At 41.4% G+C, this 23,064-nt stretch overlaps 1 protein-coding gene across 1 annotated transcript; it reads left to right on the top strand.

Moving 5' to 3' along the window:
* The first annotated feature begins 1,265 nt into the window (after positions 1-1,265).
* On the top strand, positions 1,266-17,825 carry NUS1 (NUS1 dehydrodolichyl diphosphate synthase subunit). Its single transcript, XM_083858206.1, has 5 exons — positions 1,266-1,678; positions 10,130-10,252; positions 12,561-12,713; positions 16,787-16,886; positions 17,592-17,825. The coding sequence occupies exons 1-5, from the start codon at positions 1,297-1,299 to the stop codon at positions 17,680-17,682; spliced, it is 849 nt and encodes a 282-aa protein (XP_083714332.1). The 5' UTR covers positions 1,266-1,296; the 3' UTR covers positions 17,683-17,825.
* Positions 17,826-23,064: the final 5,239 nt, after the last annotated feature.

The raw sequence follows: 23,064 nt of genomic DNA, 5'->3' as shown, positions 1-23,064 counted from the left end.
CCAGAGGAGATGACCTCAAGCTGCACGAGGGGAGGTTTAAATTGGATAGTATGAGACATTTCTTCATGGAAAGCATTGTCAAGCATTGTCACAGACTTCCCAGGGAAGTGGTGAAATCACCACCCTGGATGTGTTCACAAGATGTGGATTTGGCACTTAAGGACATGGTTAAGCAGAGGACTTGGCAGTGCTGGGTTAACAATGGGATCTTAGAGGTCTTTTCCAACCTTAATGGTTCTATGATTCTAAGGTCAGTCAGCCAAATTTTTGGTAGCTAAAGATTTAGATACTAATGAAATAGCACAATCCTTCCTTGCAATGTGACTGTGGGTTTTTTTTTTTTTTTTTGCTGGCCAATGCTGGTCTGTATTAGAAGCCAGGAAAGTAGTTATTTTCCGTGCAAGAGAAATATTTTCGTGATAAAAAATTCTTCATTCAATTTTACATTGGCAGATTCCTTTAACAGAGTGCTTTAAACATCTCCGCGCCATCTCTGCCCACCGATCTGTCTGACAGTATGGGGCTAGCATTAGGTCTCACTTCATCTTTCACCTGCGGCGGTGTTTCCAAGCCAAGGCAGCCAAGCCCGGGAGCGGCGGTTTTTGTGGCAGGCCGGAACCCGAGTGTGCAGCCCCAGGCCGCGCTACGGGAGCGCCCGGCGAGCCCTCGCTCCGCGCTCTGAGGGGAAACCCGCATCTCAGTACAGACACCCCTGAGGCCCGGCTGCTTCTGTGGCGCTCATATGCTTCCTCCTCCACCTCTGCTTCACACACCAGCGCGAACGAGGCGCTGCGGACGCCAGGAGGAGGAAGGCTGGGATGGGCAGAGGGATGGGCTGCATATGGGTCGCTGAAACAGCGAGGAAGTTGGGCAGAGCCCGCCTGTGGGGGGAATCCCGCCCGCCGCCTTCCCTCCCTCCCTCCCCGCCCGGCACCGCAGGGCCTTGGCCAGCAGCGGCCGCCAGGGGGCGCGGCCCCGCCCCTTCCCGCGGGCGCTCCCGCCCCGGGCCGCTCCCGGCCCCGCCTCCCGCCCCGGCCCCGCCTTCCCCTTCCCCGGCGGCCACGTCATTCGCGCTCCGCGGCCGGAAGCGACGTCATCCCGCCCGGCGACCAACGGGCGACTCGCGTGTGGCGGGTTGAGAGGTGAAAGATCAGGCGGGGCGGCGGGAAGATGGCGGCGCCGGCGGTTGCCGGGCGGAGGACGCGGGCTCCGTGAGGGGATGGCGAGGCGGGCGGCGCGCAGCGGCTGAGGCACCCCCGCCGCTCCCCCGCGCGCTGCTGTCGGTCGGTCGCTCCCATGAGCGGGGCGGGCGGTCTGGCGTGGCGCGCGCTGCACGCGCTGGTGCGCGCCTTGCTCTGCCTGCAGCGCGCGCTGCTCGCGTGCCTGCGCGGGCGCGCGGCCGCCGCCGCCGCCACCTCCTGCGCGCTCCTGGCGCCCGCCGCCCGCGCCCTCGGGTTCCGCCCGGCGCGCGCGGCCTGGCGGCGGCGGGGACCCGCGCGCGGCGGGGCAGCGCGCGGGCGACAGCGGTGGCGCGCGGACGGGCGCGCCCTGCGGAAGCTGCCGGTGCACGTGGGGCTGGTGGTGACCGAGGAGGAGCCGAGCTACGCGGACATGGCCAGCCTGGTGGTGTGGTGCATGGCCGTGGGCATCTCCTACGTCAGCGTCTACGACCATAACGGTGAGCGGCCGCCGCGGGGCCCCGACTTCCCATCCCGGGCGGGGCCCGCCCCGGGAGCGCCTCCTGGCGTGGAGCCAGAGCGCCGCGCTGTTCTGGGGTCTTCCCAAGTCCCGTGCTAAAATCTGCTGGCAGCCCCTTTCCCATCCGCTGGAGCTGCTTGGCTGCTGCAGAGCTTCTATGCCTGGGGAATGGCCCGGTTGCCCTTCTGGCCCAGCTCCTGTGTCGAGATGACCCGGTCCTGCCTGCTTTCTAGAGCCGTGTCCACAGCCTTGGGCTGACTGAACTGCTGACATCTGAAAGTGTAGGGCAGGGAATGCTAGTAGGGAAGGGCTTTAGGCTACCTGCTCTTATGAGTGCTGTTTATGAGCTAGGGCTGAACTTCCAGAAGTGGATGAATGAAAGTAGCCTTCTATTTTCAAGTTACTCCTGTGTGAAGAAACAGGATGGACGAGTAGTTAACATAAGCACGTATGTTCTGTGTGCTGTCTGTATTGTGAAATTAAATTACCTCATCTGCTTCTTGTGCTGCTTGGCATTTGAGTTAACTCTGAGCCAGTGCTTATGGAAGCTCTGGGTTTTTTTCATATCTGCTGGTAATTTTATTTATTACTGGGTCTCAGGTGTAAGATCATTGAACCCTGGCTCTTGCGTGTATGTTGGTCCCACGTCAACGACTATCATAAAGATAAGCTCAGAGTTTGGATTTAACATACTATGAGGAAGTCATGGAGCAAATCTGACTTCCTCATACGTTTCCTTTCTTAGTGGGAAGCTAAAACCAGCCATATTCCAGATATTCTTCGGTGAAGCCTTCTGTCCAGCTGTTGAGAGATGATCTCTAACTTTACTGGACAAGCTGTCAGCTCAGAAGTCCTGACAATACATGACACGGACTGTCTTGTTTCTGTCCTGTGAAGACGAAAAAACTTCATTCTGAAGATGCCTGTGCTCTTGCTGTTAGGAGTGAGACTGTAGGAGACCAGGGTTTAACTTGTTTTGAGCCATTTCCACTGGCTGTTTAGAGGTGTTATGGAGGTCAGGTGAACTGTGTAGAGTTATGCCAGGTTAGAGGTACAGTTGTCTTCTAGTGCTCTTTCAGGAAATGCCCAGCAGTGCCTCCCACATAAGTACGTGAAATCTTTTGTCATCAAGTGTGCAAAAGCATCTGAAGTATGCAGGTCTTTCCTTGAGCATAGGCATTTGTGATTTCTTTAAATTTTTTGCTTTATTTTAAACCATCACCATTTATAGTTCTGTTTCATGGTTGATCCTTCCTATGTGATAAAAGAGTCAGAAGACTTGACTTTCACTAAATTCTTTAAGATCATTATAAGAAACTGGGCTTAATACCAGTCACTTTTAAACTGGCCATCTGTGCAGGGCTGTTGTGGAACTTGGTTATGTTGTATTTCAGAGGGAGAATGTTTCCTCATTTGGAAGTCAAAGAATGGTATTTGCAAAACATCACAAGCACACAGAGAACAGCACCTTCTGAAAAGTCATTTATGTGTTGACAGTTTTTACTCCCAACTTGGAAAGCATTCAATCAGGTGAAATGCTGTAGAGCAAACAGTACCAAGGAAGAAAGAGTTTCCCTCACAACTTGGAGAGAGACATTTTTATTGTACGGGATCTTTAACTATGTCAACCTCCAAGTGAACTATGGGCAGTATTGCCTAATATGTTACATGTGCTCAGTTCCTTTTTCTGATTCCAGTACTGTGCTCCACAAATTATATGTATGAGAACTGAACTGAGAAACAGATCAAGCTGAGAGTCGTGTTTCTTGGTCATCTTGGTTTTCATCTTGCTTCCTGTGCAGCACTGAGGAGGGAGAAGGCACCAGCCAATGTTTCAGTAGCCACTGTTGCTGAGCTCCTGTCTCACAGTAAGGAGCCAGAGCTGTAGCAGTGTCTGAAACATTATTTTTTGAGAACCTGCTCCTGCTTCTCTAGCATGTGTTGAAATTGTCAGATCTAAGATTGACTGTTAGCAGACTAAATATGACCAGAAATTATAAGGGTTTTGTCTTCTGAAGAGCTGAAATAACTTTGCAGAACAATTGTTATTGATAGCAGTTCAGATAAAAAAAAAATAAATCTTGGGTTATTTGCTGTTGTATCCATGTATTGTTTCATTCATTCTAAAGTTACATATGTAAATTGTTCAATTTTGTTCTGTGTTGTGATGATGTTATTTTTTGTTTTGGTGTTGTGAGTTGTTTGTTTAGTTTGGCTGGTTTTGTTGTTTTAAGTAATAGGTGTGGATTTTAATTTTTCATTCTAAAGTTACATGTTAAGAGGTTTTGCTGCCACTTCTGAGATCTGAAAATATAGTTATCTCATGATTTCAGTATCATATTTTTCAGTAGCTTGTTCTTCTCTGATACCTGAATATGCTAGTTTAATTGTTTAACTTGATTTCCAATTTGTTGGAGCAAAATCAAAGAAGGGAGAGCAACTAAAACGTTTTAGATCTGTGGCTTTTGCCAAACTTCCAGCCTGCCATTACACATCGTGTCCCACACGATGTTCAGTGGGTTGTCCAGGATAGGAGCCACAACTGTTTGTGCACAGCTGAGCTTTTTAGACTGACTTCAGCTTCAGAGAGTGAACAAATAGTCATTCATACATGTAGCTCTAGTGTATGCTCACTGCTGGTAATAGCACATATGCTGCCTTTCTTTTGGTGCTAAGCTCCTTAGAGTGTCTTGATTGAGCATACACCATTTCCAGATAGACTTGTCATTAAGTAGGATGTTGCAGCTGTTGCTAAATCCGGTGCTCAGTGGTGGTGGAGTCTGGAACCCTCAGCACTAACACTGATGATAGCAAACGTGAATAAAGTCAGGTACAGCTTTTTCTTATCAGTAGCAGAGGGTGACCCTTAATTACAGTGTGTGCACTTGTTTCCATCCACTCAAATGGTGAGTGGTGTTTTTGGACTGCTGAGCTGCTTCTGTGAGGATTTGTGTTCATACAGTTGTACCAACTATGGATTTGTCAAAGTTCCCACTGGTGCTGGCTGTGGTGGAGAAGGAAAACTAATTATGAGTGCTCTGGATCAGTCTTAGCTGTGGTGAGAGTATACATAAATCTGTTTCTTTTCCTCTATTGCATAACTGTAGTACTGAGATTCTTTTGATTGCAACAGGAAACCTTGTTTAGAAGTGTGGTCTTCCACAGTTGCCTTCTCTGCAAGAAAAGTGTATCAGCTTCCTGCAGAAGGATTAAATTTAAAATACATTCTTAATTGTCCCTTCTATAGGAAGAAAGGGAAGCATGAAGTTCTTGGCAGAAGAAGTGCTGCCTATTTGTTTGTAGTAGCAAACTTCTGTATTTTTTTACAAAATTGCTAAATGGAAGGTTGTTCATGTATTCTTCAGTGTCAAAAAATAAGTAGCTGCATTCCACCTGACTGTTACAGCAGCTGCACCAGTAACTGGAAAGGCAACTTGGCTGGAGATGTGCAGAGCTCAGAACTGAGACCTCCTCTTTGCCTCAGCATGTTTGGTGGCCCAAGGTGGCCTGGCTTTACTGCCCCTGGTGTGTGGACACCCTTTCTCTCAGTTTTCATTGATGTGCAGCATGACAAAACCATAATAAAGTTAATGCTATTGTGTGCATCTGGGTTAAATAATGCGAACTAAAGTTTCAGGCTTTTGATCAAGAATTTATTTCCGTTGACTTTGGTATTGCCAGTCCTATCACTTGGTAGAAATCCAGCCATGCTTTTCAAGACCTTATCTGTGAGGAAATACTGCAGCCTTGTTGCAGTCAGAAGGCATTGATAATGCAATAATGTAATAGCACTTAAAACACCTGCTGGGGAGCAGAAGCCTTTTACTAGTGCTATATACCTTAACTTCCTTTTGGTAGTTGTTTTGCTTGATTGAGTGTTACTTCTGTGAAGCTTTTCTGACACAGTTTAGGACAAGTCTAGAATGCTTTCTGAGAGCTTGCTGAATCTTAGCACTTGGGTACTCCGGACTCCTAGATAGATGCTTCACACTGAAAGTTTCTTAAATCCCACAGTGTGACTGTATTGAAAATTTGGAGTCATTCATCCTGGATTTGGCTTTCTAGTGAACTGCTTTGCTTCTGACCACTTTTCTCTTAGAAGCTCTTTGGAAGGATAGAGTATGAAAAATAAATTATTTCATTAGCCCCAAAGTAGGCCTCTAGTCTCTTCTAGATTACTTGGTAGTTTAGCTGATTTGATCAATCCATAAAGCCTTCTGGGTGTGCAGTGTGTTCATTTCACTGGGCAAGATAAATATGTTGTGGTTTTATGTCACTTGGGATGCCAGTGTCACAGGGCATCTGCTGTGGGCTTTCACCCACATGCAATTTCACATTCAACAATTGCATTCTGGTGTCGAGTTGAGAGGAGTTCTCAGACCACGTTTATTAAAAGGGATAACACTAATCTGTAGAAGGTAATCTTACAAGAATGAGAAATACAAAAGAGGTATCTTTTCTTTCAATTGCTGATGAGCTCCTGTTCTCTTAGTGCAGAATGTCCCTTCAAGAAGAAATGTGGGAGGAATGGTCACCTATGAAGTTCTCAGTTCTAAGTCAAACTGTTTGTTTGGTTGGTGCTGTCTTAAGTGGCCTTAATCTGAAATTCTAGTGACTTCAGCTACATTCAAACTTGGATTACTTTTTCCTAGACTCTTGGAATAAAGGAGGTATTTGTTTTGTAGCTTTCCATGTCTTGTGAGGTCCAGTGTAATGGCCATGCTTTCCTCCGTTATGAACCAGTGTGATCCAACAGGATGTAGGCAGAAGTTCTTCCTGTATTAAAACAGTTTCTTGCATTTGATTTCTTTGAAGTGGCTTATTATTTGATGTTCTCAAAATGTTAACAGCTGATAACAATTACAACTTTTGATTACTCTTTCCTTGTTAGCACTAGAAAGAAGTTGAGAAAGCAAATAGCTGAAATGTTTTTGAGGTATGTTCTTTACTAGACTCCACTTTGGTAATGTGTTACCTTGCAACACCTTATTCTGTGTTTTACCAGATTCTGCTGCTTTTAAAAGCAGGGCAATTAAGAATGTTGAACTTTGAGATGCCATTAAGGCATTAACAGGTGGTGGCTGTGATGGTCTAGTGAGACAAACAAATGGTTGACATCACTTGGTGATTCTCTGTGCCAATTTTTCAATTCCAGATCAAGATTCTTGTCACTTCTACACCTGCTGAACTTGCAGCCTCTTAATTACAAACTTCATTTGTCAATATCTAACCCTAAAATATTGCAACACCATGGTTGCGAGCAAAAGGGCTTGGCTGATCTGAGCCATGATCATCTGAGCAAAAGGTGCATGCCTTGGAACAGACCTGTGTAATGGAGGATTACTGCAGGCAGCTAAAACACTTCTGGTTTGCCTCAGCTCTAACAGCAATAAATGACTGACAGCATGCTTGCAGCTGGTGTTGTAAAAACAAGTAGCATCCCTGAAAACAGCTCACAAGTTCTCAGTAATTAAGAGAAACAAACCAGGACAGGGAGTTTTATACTATTTTTCTTTAGGAATTTTAGTGCTTAAATACATGTAATTCTCAGAACACTTCATTTTCAGGAATATACACATTTGCACCAGCTTGCAAAGGTTCCACAGTTCTGACGGAAAAAATGTTTCTGCTTTTCAAAATCAGAAAATCTTCTGATGACAAATAATAGTGACAATTTCATGTTTGTGTTCCATATCAGAAACATGAGTAGTGCTGGATTTTTTTTTCATTTCACAGCAAACAGCTGTTGTATTGCTAAAGTTTATTAGACCTTTGTCAAACTGTAATTTTTTTATAATGTTAAAATTACATTATGGAATTCCTTTAACTTGTGTGGAGGACTGTGAACAAAATTGGAGGGTTGCAGTAAATCAAGAGTTAAGTTTCACTGCCTAGGAACACATAATTCTGTTACTGAGTTGGCCTACTCATGCACTTGTTGGCTATATTTGTCATGTTTAAATTAAGCAGCAGCATCTCCTAGAACTAACTTGAGTATATTTACGAAGTTTAGAAAAATGAGCCTTGTAGATAAATGGGGTTTGAGATACTGTAAGGGAAAGGAGAATATAGCTGAGTCATGACCCTGTAAAATTCTTGAAGTTGAATATGAATTTGGCCTGTGAACATTGCATTTGGCAGGACTGTTTGCAGTGATGAGCATTCATATGCCTCTTGTGCACTGACTGAGAGACAAATATTGAAGGAGTATTCCCAGATGCCGCTGGTTTTTAATTAAGATCGGAGTTAGTTTGAATTTTTACTACTTTCTGCTGTGCTTCCGGTTCTCTTCAGGAAAACTGACTATGTGTCAAGGTTGATGGATCAGTGGGAATGTAGCTGTGGAGGCCTTTCCAAGGAAGGCATACTGCAACTACATGGTGCAACTACATGGTACAACTACAGTCGCTTCCTATTTGTTAAACTGCTGCTCCAAGAGCCCTGCAGTCCCCAGGTTTGAACAACTGAGGGGGTGGGTGAGATAAATGAGCAGAACACAAGTGTGATACTCAGATAAATCCTAAGAACACGTTTATGTAGCAAGTCTCCTGTATCTGTTATGTGTGTTAAGGACCTTCACTGGAGCTGGACCAGTTTCATAATCTTATCTCTTTTTACTGAGAAGCAAACACCTTGGTCAGTTCTTCTACCTGTTGGTCCTCAATGTCTTAATTTACTTTAGAACTGGAGTATGGAGTCTGTAATTAATTCTTCCAGTCTTTGGCAGGAATAGGCCAAAGACTGCCATGAGAAAGGATTTGATATCATTAGTGTTGGGTGGGAAACGGGAAGAAGAGCAGCAGTTTATTTCCCAGATTAGGAGCCTTTCCTAATTATGATGTGGATATTGAACATAGTTTTGTTTCTCATATCTAAAGGTGCATGAAAGCCAAGTGACTCTTAAAGGTGAGCCTTGTACAGATCTTCCTTGAAGAGGGTGCAGGATTAGCAGTTGCAGTGGATGCACTGCTGCTGACCTTGAGAGTAAGGAAGACAATCTGTGCTAACCCTAGCACGAAACAGACTGAGCCAAGCAGAGTTGTATCAAACTGTATTATTTAAAGCAGCATTGTCTATTTCTGTTATGTGTAAGTATACACTAGAAAGTGGGAGCACAAAGAGCAACAATTTAACTTTAGGGTAAACTTAGCAGAAGTATTCTAACACACTTTTTTTCTGTACAGGTTTGTGCTTTACAACTTGCTTTTATGTAAACACATGAAATCAATTATAAGCATCACTAACACTTCTATAATGAAATAGTTTATTTTTACAGGAAGCTCTAGGATGAGAGGAAAAATAAGTACTTTGCCACCTATTAAAGCCTCTAATGAAACCTGTAGAAAAGTTCTAATTCATTAGGCCTAAAGACTAGCATATTAAATCAATGCATTGTATCACTTCATATTGCAAACTAACTCCTAAGTGTATTACGATATTAATCCAGTGTTTATACACTGTTTGACCAATGTGAGAAATGTTGTAGCAGTTCCAGATCCTATAGTCAGGTTGTGGTGCTGAATCCTAAGCCTGATCGTAAAGTTGCATGTCTTACATTGTCTTTTGCACTGTCTACATTGTAAGATTAGTGTGTGGAAATTTTTAGACTGGTCAACAGAAGTGCTTGACACGAGGTTTCTGAATGAAGCTCAGTAAAAACCTCTGAATACCATGTGATAAAAACATTATGCAGTTCCTGAGTGAATATGCCTAGCCATGGTTTTGGATTGTAAATATTTAAGCTGTAACATTTAGTTTTTACTGTGGCATTTAATTAGAAATGATTGAGTTATGTTTCTCAAAAACTAGAATTTATTTTAGTACAGAAAGCCAAGTAAGTTTGAAGTGGGCTTTTGTGATTTCCTGCATTCAATATGTGTCTGCCTTAAATCTATAAGTATAAAAAGGCCTCGGGAACTGCATGAACTCCTTGAAACATACAGCTTATGAAATTCTCTTATTTGGAAATCCATGCTGTTGGATGGCTTAAGAGTGGACAGTTACTGAGACCTGATTTAGTGATGAGTTGCTTTGCTTTCCTGCAGCCTGAGGGATGTGGCAATAAGTGGTAGCAGACTTAAGCAGCATGGGCATTGAAGAAATTTGGTGTTAATCTGACTTGGTTGTTCTTTGCTGATTATTGCTTTCTCTATTTCTAGCAAGGACAATGAAGTAAGTCTTAAGCTGTCCCTTACACAGTTGTGACTTGCTGCTTAAATCAGGCTGGGTGAAAGAAGAACAAAAGCACATGAGTTGTCTTTCCAAGGTCACTCAAGTTTGTCATGTGCAGTAGCATTTGCTTTGAATTCTTACCTGCACTTGTGAATTCCAGTCTGAAACCAGTACTGACTAATTTCTTCTTGGCTTGTGTCAGATTTGTTTTGTAACTCCCTTTATAGGAGTTGGCTGACATGCAGCTCTTTTTTAATAGGCATTTTCAAGAGGAATAATTCAAGATTAATGGATGAAATTTTAAAACAGCAGCAAGAACTCTTGGGACTAGATTGCTCCAAGTACACCGTGGAATTTGCAAATCACGACAAAACTGGTCAAGGTAAGATGAACTACTAGAGGGGCTTGGTATGACTATAAATAGCTGTATATCTGTCATAAATCTGCTTTTACTTAAACACATTCCTATGTACAGTGACCTTTTTCTTCATTAAGAATTGATTATCAGAAAATATGCAACCTTCCTGGGCTAGTATTAAATTTCCATTGTGCATATTTGTTCTTAAGTAACAGCAGGGCATTGCTCTCTCCTTGCTGCAGTAATCATTACTGGGTGGTCTGATCTTTCCTTCAGCCTGAGTGTTGTGCCACAACCCCTTCAATGCATCAGTGTGCCTCCACTCCCCAGTGTTTCAGTGAAATGAATTCCTTTGCTGAGAGTTGAAAAAGCACTAAAGTGTAAGGTGTTTGATGTTAAGTTAACAGTGTGTGTGCTTCCATCTTTCCAAACATACACCTCAAAGTGGGAAGGAGAAAGGGAAAGAGCAAGACTGCTGGTTGTCATGGCAAGGTATAATGCCATCAGGAGGGTAAAGGGCATAAGTTGAAACAATTAATTTGGTAATAATAGCTTTTGCACATAGTTAGATGTGGAAAGCAGGAGCAGGTTTCCAGGTTGGTGTTCCTTATACAGTAGTATTTGCCTAAGACAGATGCTAGAAATCTGTTCAAAATATAATAAATCACAGGCATGTACTTGAATCAGGCTATTGTCTTAAAGGGATGGGCTGATACAGCTCTCCTAACTATGACTCATAATATTTAAGTAGGTCTTGTAAAAAATACCGAAAAAAACCCTTATGTTTTAAGATCATCATAGTTCCAAGACTTATGAAAAGACTACACAAGCTGTGGTATGTTTAGCTGTGTTTGAAATACTGCTTGTAAGTTTTGCCTCCCCTGTGAGAGCTGACCAGATACCAAAATCCCTTATGCCAGCTTTCCAGTTTAATATTGTAATGTGAACATGTCTTATGAACTACTGAGCCTAAGATGCTAGCATTTGTGTAGAAGACCCCAGGTTTCATGTTATTTTTTTTCTTCATGTGAAGGTTGAAATAACCAGCAGAAAATGGGGTAGACAGGCTATTAATGTCTTAAACTCCAGCATACTTAGCTACATTTACCTAAGTTGGGATATTTATCTTCACACCAAACAAACTACTGAAAGACTTCTCAGACTTGCTGATGGAAAGAGTGTGTTTAAATCTCAGGAACCTTTTGTGCTGGAAACTGTGAAAAGCAGAGGTGTTTTGTGTTCTTTTTTTAAGTTCTTCATTTTTTTTAGGAGGCTTTACAGTCAGATCAGATGCTTCATGTTTTCAGCTGAACAAACTGACATCTATCCAGTTTATTATCATCTGCAAATTTTCACTTCTGGAAAATAAATGTGCATGTATTACATTTAGGGATACTGTTAAATATTTTTTAATGTAGGACATTTGATGCAAATTTGCAAATCAAGCAATATTAAGGAACAATTATTTTCATTGTGGTGCCTTTGGATAGATGAACTGAGAGGTTTTAGGTGTTCTTATGAATCTTGATTGTGCTATGTGGTCCTTTGAAGTCAGATTCTGAAGTTTTAAAAAAATGTTATTTTTAAGTATCTGGTTATAACTATCATAAGTTTGGTATCAGCCTAAAGTGTTGACACTTCGGTATTTAACCCACTTAACTTCAGGCCAGCTATAGTGCACCATCTGTGGCCTTCAGCTTCCTTGGCAAGTTTGGTATCTTCCCAGAACTGAAAATGATGCAAGTCATGTAGTTTGAGAAGACTTTTTGCATTTCAATAGTGTAGGATTAAGATAATTATCATTGTGAAATGTCCTCTTAAGTCACAGACATAGTTACAGATGGATAGATGAATTCTGGACTATTATCTTGTTCCAAGCTTCAGTGTAACTCTTGCATCAAGATGCTGTGATCAGATTGAGGGAGGCCCCAGCTTAATCATTCTGTCTTTTGTAGGGTAGAAATTAATTTGTTGGGTTTTTTTTCTCTTTCCCTGAACCCTTTAAGTTACTATCTGAGTGCTTTTCTTCTCAGTTCTTTGCCTGACAGTGTAAGAAACAATCCAAATTTCCTGGAAAACTACATTTCAAGACTGAATTAAACCCCTTCTCACAAGACTTCTCAAAATAGTTGTTTTAAGCTTGTTTTTTAGTAACACAGCAAATCCAGAAAACTCTTACCCACTTCTCTAAGAGATAGGTGAGGTATATCTGTGACTAGTTGTAAGATATGAATTAAACTACAAGTTACTTTCAACTGTATCTGTGACTGTCTAAAGCACATGCAAAATAATTGTATTTCTGTTGCTTTTAAACTATGTTTTGTACTTTCAGTTTTAAATTGCCAATCTACATTGAAGGTGCTGTCTCCGGAAGATGGAAAAGCAGACATAGTCAAAGCTGCTCAGAACTTCTGTCAGTTGGTAGCACAGCAGCAAAGAACACATTCAGACCTGGATGTGAATATGTTAGACAACTTATTAAGTAGTAAGTATAATATGGAGGGGAAAGAGTGCTTAATTCATAACTATTTGGTTACTAGTATATTTATTGCTTGGAATGTATACTTCTTGATGCTTAGTCTATTGGAGTAAGTTGTGATTATTGCTTTTAGGCTTCTGTTAAAAATGTCTTAGTTGTTTATTGCCTTTTGAGCTGTTTTTTTAAGCAGAAAATTTTTTTAGCTGCAATAATAAACCAAATTGCAGAGTTTTGGCTTTTCAGAGTTCACAGTCTCTGTGGTATGTTCTGCAATGAGCTTTTTGAAAAAAGTACTGTTGGAATTACTTAAAACTAGACTATTCTAACTTAGTTAACTTCCTGGAAGTTGCAAGCTGGAAACATGGATGGGCAGAGTCTTTTCCAGATCTGGTTACAGCAATTAAAGCTGCTCCTGCTGCCTGACTACTACCCTGAGTAAAAATGATAGAGCACTTTCTGTTCTCTTGCTGCTGGATAACCCACACTAGCTTAGTTGTCTTCATTACTAATTCATGCAGATTACTGACTCTGCACTGAGATGTGTGGCTACATGCAATAGCTATGAAAAGGGCAGGACTGCCCTAATATTACACATGGGAGAAGAGGTTTAGAATTAGCATCCACTTTTTCCAGTGGTACTATGGAGCTATAATGAGTTGGTCACCTCGTCTAGGTGATCCGTGCATGTTAATTGCAGCTGTAATTAGCTTGGCAGGGTTCAGGTTTCAGATTGCACACTTGAACTTGGATGCCTTTAGGCACGTTATTGTAGTGTGGTTCCCATTAATTGGACTTTAGAGAGTGATTTCTTCTTTTTCATATGGGTGGTCAGCTGAATTGTTCTGCAGACAGACTTCCATGGCAGTTTGGCTACTTAAATTCAAACTGAATTTCATCCCTGTTGTCAGCATCCTCTTATAATGGAACTATTAAATGTATTTAATAAGGCACCTGAAGAAGAACTTAGGACATCTATTCTGTTATACCCCAAAGGCAATTAAAGGAAATTAACAATCACTTCTTCAGAACAGTCACTAATTTAATGGAGAACTGTTGACAGTCGTTACCCATTGTGTGTATTTTGGCCAGTGATACTTAACTGGAGCTTTTCAAACTCGTTGGATCTTCTGTATGGATATATTGAAAGTATTAGGTCCAGTCTTAAAATTAGCGGATTCAGTTTTGAAGTATTGCATGCTAGCTGACCACAGAAAGAGAGATCTAATCTGTCAAAAGAATGAAATTTGAAACAGACTGCTTCCTGGATGTGGCTAATAATGAAGAATAATATCTGTAACTAGTCCTACTTATTAATTTGTTTACTTAATGCTTAAGACACTCTTGGAGGTGAAGTATTTGTTTGGATTTGTTTAGCAGCAGCTTTTGAAACTTTACTTGTAGGCAAATTTAGTCTGTGTGCATTTTTAATGAACGGTATTGGAAGTAAGCATCTGTGCATTACTGATTCGAGAGCATGTTCTGGAAAGCAATACTTGAGTACTTATATTTTTAGAGTTTGCATTCATGGTGTCTTATGTAAATCTCTGGGGTTTTACATTTTGATTTAAATATCTGTTAATATAGTTTTTAAACTTTTTGTTCATGTTTAGGGTGCAGTTCTTGAAGCCTAGTCCTAAAATGGTATGATTCCAGCTTGTCATGTGCCTTTTCTTGTTCTTAATTCAGTCATGCACTAAATTCTTACAGCTTGAGTTTTCTGCAGTGTCAGAGTACTTTCTTCTGAGCAATGCCTCAGCTAACCAGCTTGTTTTGAGAAAAGTAGGTGCCAGCTGCATTTTAATATTGTCTCTGCTGTCTGTCTGTCTGCCTGCCAGCAAAGAACATGACTATCAATTAAGGCTACTCAAGTTGCCCTGTAAAATCTATGTGGAGAAGGGTAGAGTTATCAGCTCTAAAATTCCTTCATGTTCCCCTTGTAGAACTCCTGCCCTAGAAGGGATGTTGCCAAATTCCCATCCTTTCAGTGTGCAAGTCTTTTGGCCTCTTTCATTTTTTAAAGTCTACTCCTAAATCATTGTATCTTGTGTTTACTAAACTTGACTTCTGTAACTCTAGCAGCTCTGAGGGAGCTTCCACATGTAAATTATCTGTAGTGCTGCTACATTCAGGTAGAGAAATGGATACAGAGTGGAAAACACAGTACTCTGTTTTTTTAGTAGGCTGTCCTGACAGTAATACTGCAGTGTGCATTTTCATTTTCCTTCAGATAGGAACCAGAAGGAGATGTTAGCATTAACTGGGCTCTCTGAAGGTCTTTTCCTCTTTGAAAAGCCATTGCAGTGTTGGAAGATCCTGCTGCTGTACCAGCTGAGGCGTGCTCAGCTACTGAATCAGCTGATGAGTAAAGCTGTCCACTTCCTCCAGAGTCCCCACTTCTAAGTATTCACTGCTTTCCCGCAAAACTCTTTCATACTAACCTGCTAGCTTCTGTCACATAAGTGACTTTTGCTTTGCAATTTTTTTCTTAACTTTGAGATAAGATTTGGACTGCAGCATAAGACACTCCTATCTAAAAATATCATCCTTCCTTAGAAATGCACATGTTTTAGAAAATAGCTCCTTTACCTGTGGTAAAAGGTCTCATCACTATTGTGGTATTCAGTGGGGAGGGAGGATGTGAACTTTTTGAAAAATCTCCAGCTTCAGTTTCAAAACCTGGAGGGAGGAAAATCTGACCTTAGTTTTCTTTTCTGTTATTCCTGAAGTTAAGTTCCTCTACAACTAATCTGAAGTATAAAAGGCTCTTGACTGCTTTTGTGTAGTGGAGTTCTTTTATTTAAGCACACAAGGAAAGAATTGAGAAATACCATTGGAGGTTTGGAGCAAGTATGCTGTGTTAAACTTTATCTGCTAAGGGTAGTCATTACCCAGTATAAGCATTCTTGCACTTAACCTGCAAAATTGGTGGATAGTGAACGGGGTGGCAAGAAATTAGCTGCAATAATCATGACTAATTGCAGCATTATAGCAAAATAGGGTTATGGCTGCTGGAATGCTTTTCAGATGAGCTAGGTAGGTGCAAGAGGAACAGTTTGGCTTCTTAGGTCCCCTTGGGGTGCTCTACTGGTTTTCACATGTTGCTCTAATCAACTTGCTAGAATTAGCAGGGAAAGCTGGACTCAGACTGCTCCTTCTAAGCCAATTTCCTGTCTGTCAGTTTTAGCCTGGAGTAGCTTAGGCACTGGAGAAGTATATTGAAGGGAGACAGAGGCAGCTGTGCTTGGTCACTAATTGTCTTCAGTCTCAGAAGATGAGTAGGATGCTCTCACGAGGAAAATGACTGGCTGAGGTTTTAAGGTATGGGTAGTAGGAGTGTGGGCACCTAGTGAAATTCATCAGTATTATCTAGCTCTGCCCTAGAATGGGTCAAGTTGTCCACATAGTAACAGAAAAAGACACACTGCTCTGTTCTTCCTCACTCATCTAACCAGAAAGATGCCAGCTGCAATAGTTTCCTTGAAATTTTATAGTAAATTGGTTTTAAAATTTCTGTCTAGTCTCATACTGAGAAAGAGACAAGTCATCTAACAAGGCTGTGTTCTTTCTTGATGGTCTGTAGTACCAAGGTGTTCTTCAGTGAAACTTCCTTCAACTTTTTTTTTGTGTTAATAGTCCTTTTACTCTACTTGTCTGCAGCTCCACATAGTTAAGTAAGGACTATAGTTTGTAGAGTCAGGGTACAGTGTGTTCTGTGCTACTGAAATCAAGTTTGCCAAGACAAAACTAGAACAAGTCAGATGAAGCAGCATTGTTAGGGTTTGTTGTTACTCAAAACAATGTAACTATTCCTGTTACCTCCATTAAAAGTCTTTGAAAACTACCTGACATAAAAATAACAGTCCAGCTGGGCTTGCAGTGGCTGCCTAAGCTTTTGCTCAGTTGGGCATTCAGGTGTTGCAAGACCAGTCTGTCCTCTTGGGCTTTTAATTGTTAACTTGTCCTTGGGACCTTCATTTAAAAAATAAGGCTTTTAGTGAAAAAGCAGATGCCTTAGGGTTTAGAACTAAAACAAATCCTCTGATGAATTTAGTAAAACCTAGTGTAATTTGTTATTACAGGTACAAATGGATTTCCTGATCCTGATTTAGTCTTGAAGTTTGGTCCTGTGGACAGCACATTAGGATTCCTTCCATGGCACATCAGACTGACAGAAATCATGTGAGTTGCTTATAAATGCTGTAAAACACACTGGAATGAAAAATATCTAGCTAAACAAGTCTATATGATGTAACTTGTGGAACTGGCCAAAAGAGGAGATCAGCTAAAAACATGTCTGGATACTGATTTGAGGGTATTCTAAAATTATTAAATGAAACCTGTCAAACATTCATTGTTGGTTTTTTAGCCCTGACTAGACAACAGCAGGCTTCATGCCTCAGGTTTAAGGAACAACTTCTGCCACCACCTAGTCTGTGGTCTAGTCCCATTTGACAGTGTTCCTTACATCAGTGTTGATTTTCCATGGCTTACAAGTTTCTGACAGGGAGACTAAGAATATAAGGAAAATGGGATAATACAAGAAGATCGCACTTACGGATTATTTTTCAATTTTAGTAATAACTGCCCTGACTAGATTTGCTGAACCTCTTAAATCTGAGCACATTTATAGCACACTGAAATGTGTGGGCACACCTGTGCTGCTCCAGCTTTTCATTGATTTGAAGAGCCCTGTGTGCTCTAATGGGAGGCTTTGGTTTGGAGGGTGACTGGTTTAGTTGCTCGAGTTGAGTGCCAATAATGTTGGGAGCAACTTCACAAGGTTGCTCAGACAATAGCTTGCTTTTAGTGATATTCCTGAGTGGCTGTATGAATAGTGTGGTGTTTATAGAAGCTTATTTTAATGTTTCTAACTTGCTTTCTCAGTTCTTTGCCTTCCCACCTAAACATCAGCTATGAAGACTTTTTCTCTGCCCTCCATCACTATGCAGCCTGTGAGCAACGCTGGGGAAAGTGACTTCGGGCTGAGTGCATGGAGTCAGGCTTTCTGTGGGAAGGAATTGATGTCTGTTTACAAGCACCTGCGACCCATAAGTCTGGTTCATAGTCCTTTCTTAATTTATCAAAAAAATTCAATAAAGTGTCTTACCTTTCTAGAGAGTCTGTGTGAATGCGTGAGAATCTGTGGGGAGGGGAATTCACAGATTTTCTCTTTGAAAAAGACAGTTACTAAAAACAAAGCTGAATTGCCCTCACTTTGACATTCAAGTGTCAAAATGAATGTGCAAGAATTAAATGTTGTGAAATCTACAGGACAATATAGGTAGGAGTTCCGTGTCCTGAAGGTCCTTAAAACCAAGAAAGAACTACCATCTTTGTTTCTTAATTCTTCCTGGTTAGGCATTTCAGAGCTAATGGTTTATCTTCAGATATATGTTCTATGTAATTTGTGAATTCCAGAGAAGTTGGTTTTGTTAACTGAAAATAGAGACTGCAACTTGGCTGAGATGACTAAGCTAGCTGTAGGTGTCAAGTTCTAGAAATACTGAGAAGATTCCATAAAAAGGGATGGAAGCTTCTATGGTAAGTGGATTATGCAGTCTGTGTTGCACTATCCAGATTTTTTTTTTTTTTTTTTTTTTTTTTTTTTTTTTTTTTTTTTTTTAGTGGTGGAATGAAGGTATTCCTACAGCCCTGGGTGAATGCCCATCTCTCAGCATCAAGTCAGTTTTCCATTGGGAATAAGCATAAACAGTACTATGTATTGTTTGTATACCTGTTCTCCCCATAACATGCTCACTCAAGGTAATAAGCAAGAAAAGGCTCTGGCATCATTTGCTGAAAGAAAATGGGCTTAGTCAACTTCCATGGCTAAATGTGATTTTCTGCTTGTACTTGTGTGCCCAGCAAGGGAATCTGCTTAAGCCTTTTTTGATTTGTTCTGAACTGAGCATTAGAAGTCTGAAGTGGACAAAAAAGGAAGATGAAGTGAAGCTACCATACAGTATTTCAGCACTGAGATAACTAAGTAGAGACACTGGCTAAATGGTCTTCATCCTGTTTGAGTTGCATTCCTATTGTTGGAAGCAGTTAAAAATTGCAAGTTGATGGCTGCATTTGGACGAAGCAATATCTTTAGATCTGTATTACTGGAGACAAACATTAATACTGCAGCCTTCTGCCCTGCAGGCTGCAGAACTGTTGAATGCTTCATTCTGGAAGTGTTTCCTGTTTCCCCCTCCCCCCAGTCTTCAAACTGAGCCTGGCTTTATCTTCTTTGGGATAGCCATGTCAATAGAAGGGAAAACTGTTTTTAAAAGGGAATTTCCAAATTTTAAATGAATGTTTGCCTCATTGTGAAATGGTGTATTTTAACTTCTTGTTGCTTGATGTAATGTTATAAAGCAGATTGCATAAACTCTTAGCTGCAGTTTTTCATCATACTAAGGTTAGATTGCAGTAAGAGAAAGAGACCTGTGGTCTACTTTATCTCAGAAAAGAGCAGGGGATATTCTATAAATTAACTAAGATTTTTGACATACAATAGCTTTCCATAGGAACTGGAATACTTTAGAATACACTTTGTAGACTGGTCTCTTGTGTGTGCCGGGTCCTGTATTGCAGAGAAGGTAAACAGTTGTGTGAAGTTTCCTGGGCTCTGTTGTTGACATGGGCAAGTTTTCTCACTGAGTGTTAAGTTCAGCTTTTTTTGTGGGGGGTAGGTAGCCTGTTGAAGGATATCTGGAATATTGACATTCATCTGTAATAGGAATTTTACAAGGTTGTGTTTACGTTCTGATATGTAAGTGTTACTGTGTCACTAAAGCAGTTCTGGTGCTGGCAGTAATGGGAAAAGCTTAGTTTAGCCCTCAAAAATAATGTATTTTTTATATTTGTATTAAACTGCCAAAGAATACTACTCATACCTGAGTTCTCTCAGTCCTCAAACTTCTCCATATCTCAGCTAAAAAGGTATGTTTAATATTGGAGACAGATCTCAAGGCCTAGAATTTCTCTATAGAGAGTTACTTAATAAAACTAAAATGATTAGTTCAGCTGCATTTGATACAAGTTAAATCTCTTCTGATGGCTAGTTTAATTGTGAATTAAGTGTTCCTCCTGGAATTAATGTAGTTGAACTAATCCACGTTATCACTTAGTTGGGATTATTTTACTGTCCCTGTGTGGGCAATCTTTAGTGAGGTGTGCCAAAAGCACTGTGCATATCCACGACCTGATCTCTGAATGTATGTCCTTGCCCTTAGCGCCTCTCTCCAGCTTGTTCTGTGTGAAGGTCTGTGCTATCGCTGTGACATGTTTGGGTACCTGTACATAACGTGTAAAATGAGTTTTTATTATTAGGGAATCGATTTATTGAACTTTATTATTGAAAGTTGAATCTGTAAAACAATAAATCAATAAAAGTCTATAATCTTTCTACAGGCTATGGTGATACATGAATACTTTTGGAAGTTTGACTGGGGCACTGTAGCCTGATTCATGTTACTACATCACGCTGGGGAAATACAGAACTTCAAGTGTTGTCTTATGTGTTCTTTTTTAATTGCTTTCTGGAATGTATGAACTGGGCAAGCTTTTTATCTACTACTTCCGACTTCTTAAGATGCTTTTATGAAAGCTTTCATAGTAAAGCATTTACTGTAAAAATATATTTTTTTTATAGTCCTGGGAACTTGCTAAACTTGTTCCTGGCTAATAAAAAGCTCGCTTCCTTTCCCTGCTGTTGAGTCAGTCCTGGGCCTGAGCTGTGCTGGGCCTCCTGCCAGCCCTGTTGTGGGGCAGAGTGAAGTAAGAGTGTGTGGAAGAAGCCTCTGCAATCTGAGTGATGCCTGGATACTGAGCAGGAAAGAGGAAGCTTGTGTTCAGGTGAGTTTTGAAAAATGCACTGGGAATCATGGTGCCAAGCCTACAACCAAGTCCAGCAGTCCCAGGCTGTGTTAGGAACAGTGTTGCCGGCACATCAGGCCGGGAAGGTGATCCTTTCCTCAGATCTGGTGAGACATCTGAAGTGCTGCATTCTGAGCTGGGCTTCCTTGGTACAAGAGAGACGCAGATTTAGTGAACCTAGTCCACCAAAAGGCTGTGATGATTAGGATGTGGAGCATCTGTTGTACAAGGAGAGGCTGAGAGTTGGGACTGCTCAGACTGGAGAAGGCTGAGAAGAGACCAACACACAAATGCATGATGGAAGGGAGAGTAAACCCAGCCAGGCTCTTCCTGGTGGCGCTTAGTAGCGGGCTGAGAGGCAACAGGCATAAATTGAAGTACCGGAGAAGGTTGAAACATCAGAAAGACTTTTTGATCAGACGGTGGAGCAGGTTGCCCTAAAAGCTGTGCAGTCTCCTTCAAAACCAGTGTGTGCTTGGGGATGAGTGTAGGATTAGATCACATCCAGAGATGCCTTCCAACCTCAGCTGGAGCTGGCTGTAGGGCAGTGTTAGGTGTGCTGCTGGGTTCTCCTACCTCAGCTGGTTTTTAATAGCACTGGAGGCTTGCTGCAGTTAATGTGCCATTTCAATAGCAAAGAATATTGGAACTTTCTGTATGGTGAAAAATTCTTCATTTGCACCAGTGTGAGAGCTCCCTTTCACAGTAACTGCTCCTCATTAACATGCTATGCACATTTCCATATATTTCCTCTTTTTTTCCTCTTCCAATTGTGCTTGGTAGTTGATCTGGTAAAGGAGCTAGATGAGATTCTGAAATAGTTGCTTTGCAGCAGGGAATTTGGGGACATGGACAATAATCCAGCTGTTTCAGAAAATAGGCCTACAAAGCAGTTCTTGAAATTAGTGCTTTTTAGAATTTCTTGTATGAACATGCATTAAGCAACTGTATGGCATAGTATGCTGCACTGAGTTGAAAACTGGTGAGTGAGTAGAAGGTAAAGTAAAGGTCATTCTTTATAGAAGAGAAAATGCTCTTACACATTTGCACATCTGTAAGTGGTTCCTACAGTACTTCACAAAAATGACAAGAAAATATAACCTGCTGGTTTGATTTCCCGTGGATTTCATGAATTCAGTTTTTATGTGAAATCATAACTGCCCTGAATAGTCCCATATGTTTAAGAAAATGACATATTTTTTGTCTTTACTGTTGAAATAAGGTTTCACTATTATTCATGCTTATTCACTGGTAGTGAGAGATGGGTATACCTATAAAATCAGAGGGTAGGTGCAGACAGTTTTGGTCTTTGCTGATCCTGAAGTACCAGCTGCCTTGCAGGTAGGCTTTGTCCTGCATTGCCAGCTGCACTGTGCTACCCAGCCAGGCTTGTGCAGGAGTTTTGGGGGGACAGGGGCAGGTGCTTACTTCCACCCTCAGTAGCTGCTTCTTGGAAAGATGTTCTCTTTGCTGCTCCCAAGCACTTAATGCAACAACAGCAGCTGCAGCTCGGAGGTGAGGAAAGGATGGGAGAAGAAGGCTGAGTTGTCACCCATCCTATGCAAAACATTCTAACCAGTGTTGCCGTGAAGGTTACTATTTGTCCATTTTTCAGCACACCATGGATGAGTGCAAACAATTCCTAGCTGTCCTCTATGAGCTAAGCTACTTTGATAAGCTTGAAATGTTCAAGCAAATGGATCAAATGCCATGCTTTAAAGCCCACTTTTTTTTTCCTCAGATCTGCCAAATTAAAAGGGAGAGAGACTTGAAGCCCTTCCTCTTCTGTATGTTTGTCTGTGTTAAATGGTGTGAGACCTCCTTGAATTCCATTGAATCGCTGCTGAGCGCTGTAGGATTATTCCCTAATTGCATCCAAAACAACTTTTTTAGATGATAAATAATATCATGTATTATACAGAAGCACGCCTTGGCCTAAACTTTGAAGTGCTTCACAAATTAATGTTTAATGAAACTGTTCGCCTGGAGGTTTTTGCTGTACTATGTAACTGGCTGAATACACACAAGCCAGGGCTCTTTCATCTCCCTGACAAGCCTTACTGCTTTAATATAGCATGTTTTCTCCAACTGTGTGCACTCAGTCAGTTCTCAGTTTTCTGCAGATCCCCCTGGCCTGCAAAAATACTACCTTGTTCCCCCCAAAAAGCCAACACATAGCAGGAGACCTTAATGGGTGGATCATATAGAAACCACAGTTTTGGGGCAATGTTTAACTGAACAAAACGTGACCCTTAAATGGTTTCGTAATATAGTTCATTGTGGTGTTCTATACTATGTTATTGTATAGTGGGGGTGCTGGCTCACAGCTGGCTAAACGTGAGCCAGCAGTGTGCACAGGTGGCCAAGAAGGCCTGTGGCTTCCTGGCTTGTATTAAAAATAGTCTGACTAGCTAGACCAGGGGAGTGATTGTCACCCTGTACTCAGCACCTCAAATCCTGTGTTCAGTTCTGGGCCCCTCACTACAAGAAA

Source organism: Zosterops lateralis (assembly GCF_965231275.1).
Source record: "Zosterops lateralis genome assembly, chromosome: 3".
In the NCBI taxonomy this organism is placed as follows: Eukaryota; Metazoa; Chordata; class Aves; order Passeriformes; family Zosteropidae; genus Zosterops; species Zosterops lateralis.
This window is presented reverse-complemented; position numbering and strand designations above follow the sequence as displayed.

Bases quoted from the DNA above. Each gene is read 5' to 3' on its own strand.
- NUS1 (XM_083858206.1), top strand. From the start codon at position 1,297: ATGAGCGGGGCGGGCGGTCTGGCGTGGCGCGCGCTGCACGCGCTGGTG. The intron at 10,253-12,560 runs GTAAGATGAACT...TTGTACTTTCAG, and splicing joins TCACGACAAAACTGGTCAAG to TTTTAAATTGCCAATCTACA. The intron at 16,887-17,591 runs GTGAGTTGCTTA...TTGCTTTCTCAG, and splicing joins ATCAGACTGACAGAAATCAT to TTCTTTGCCTTCCCACCTAA.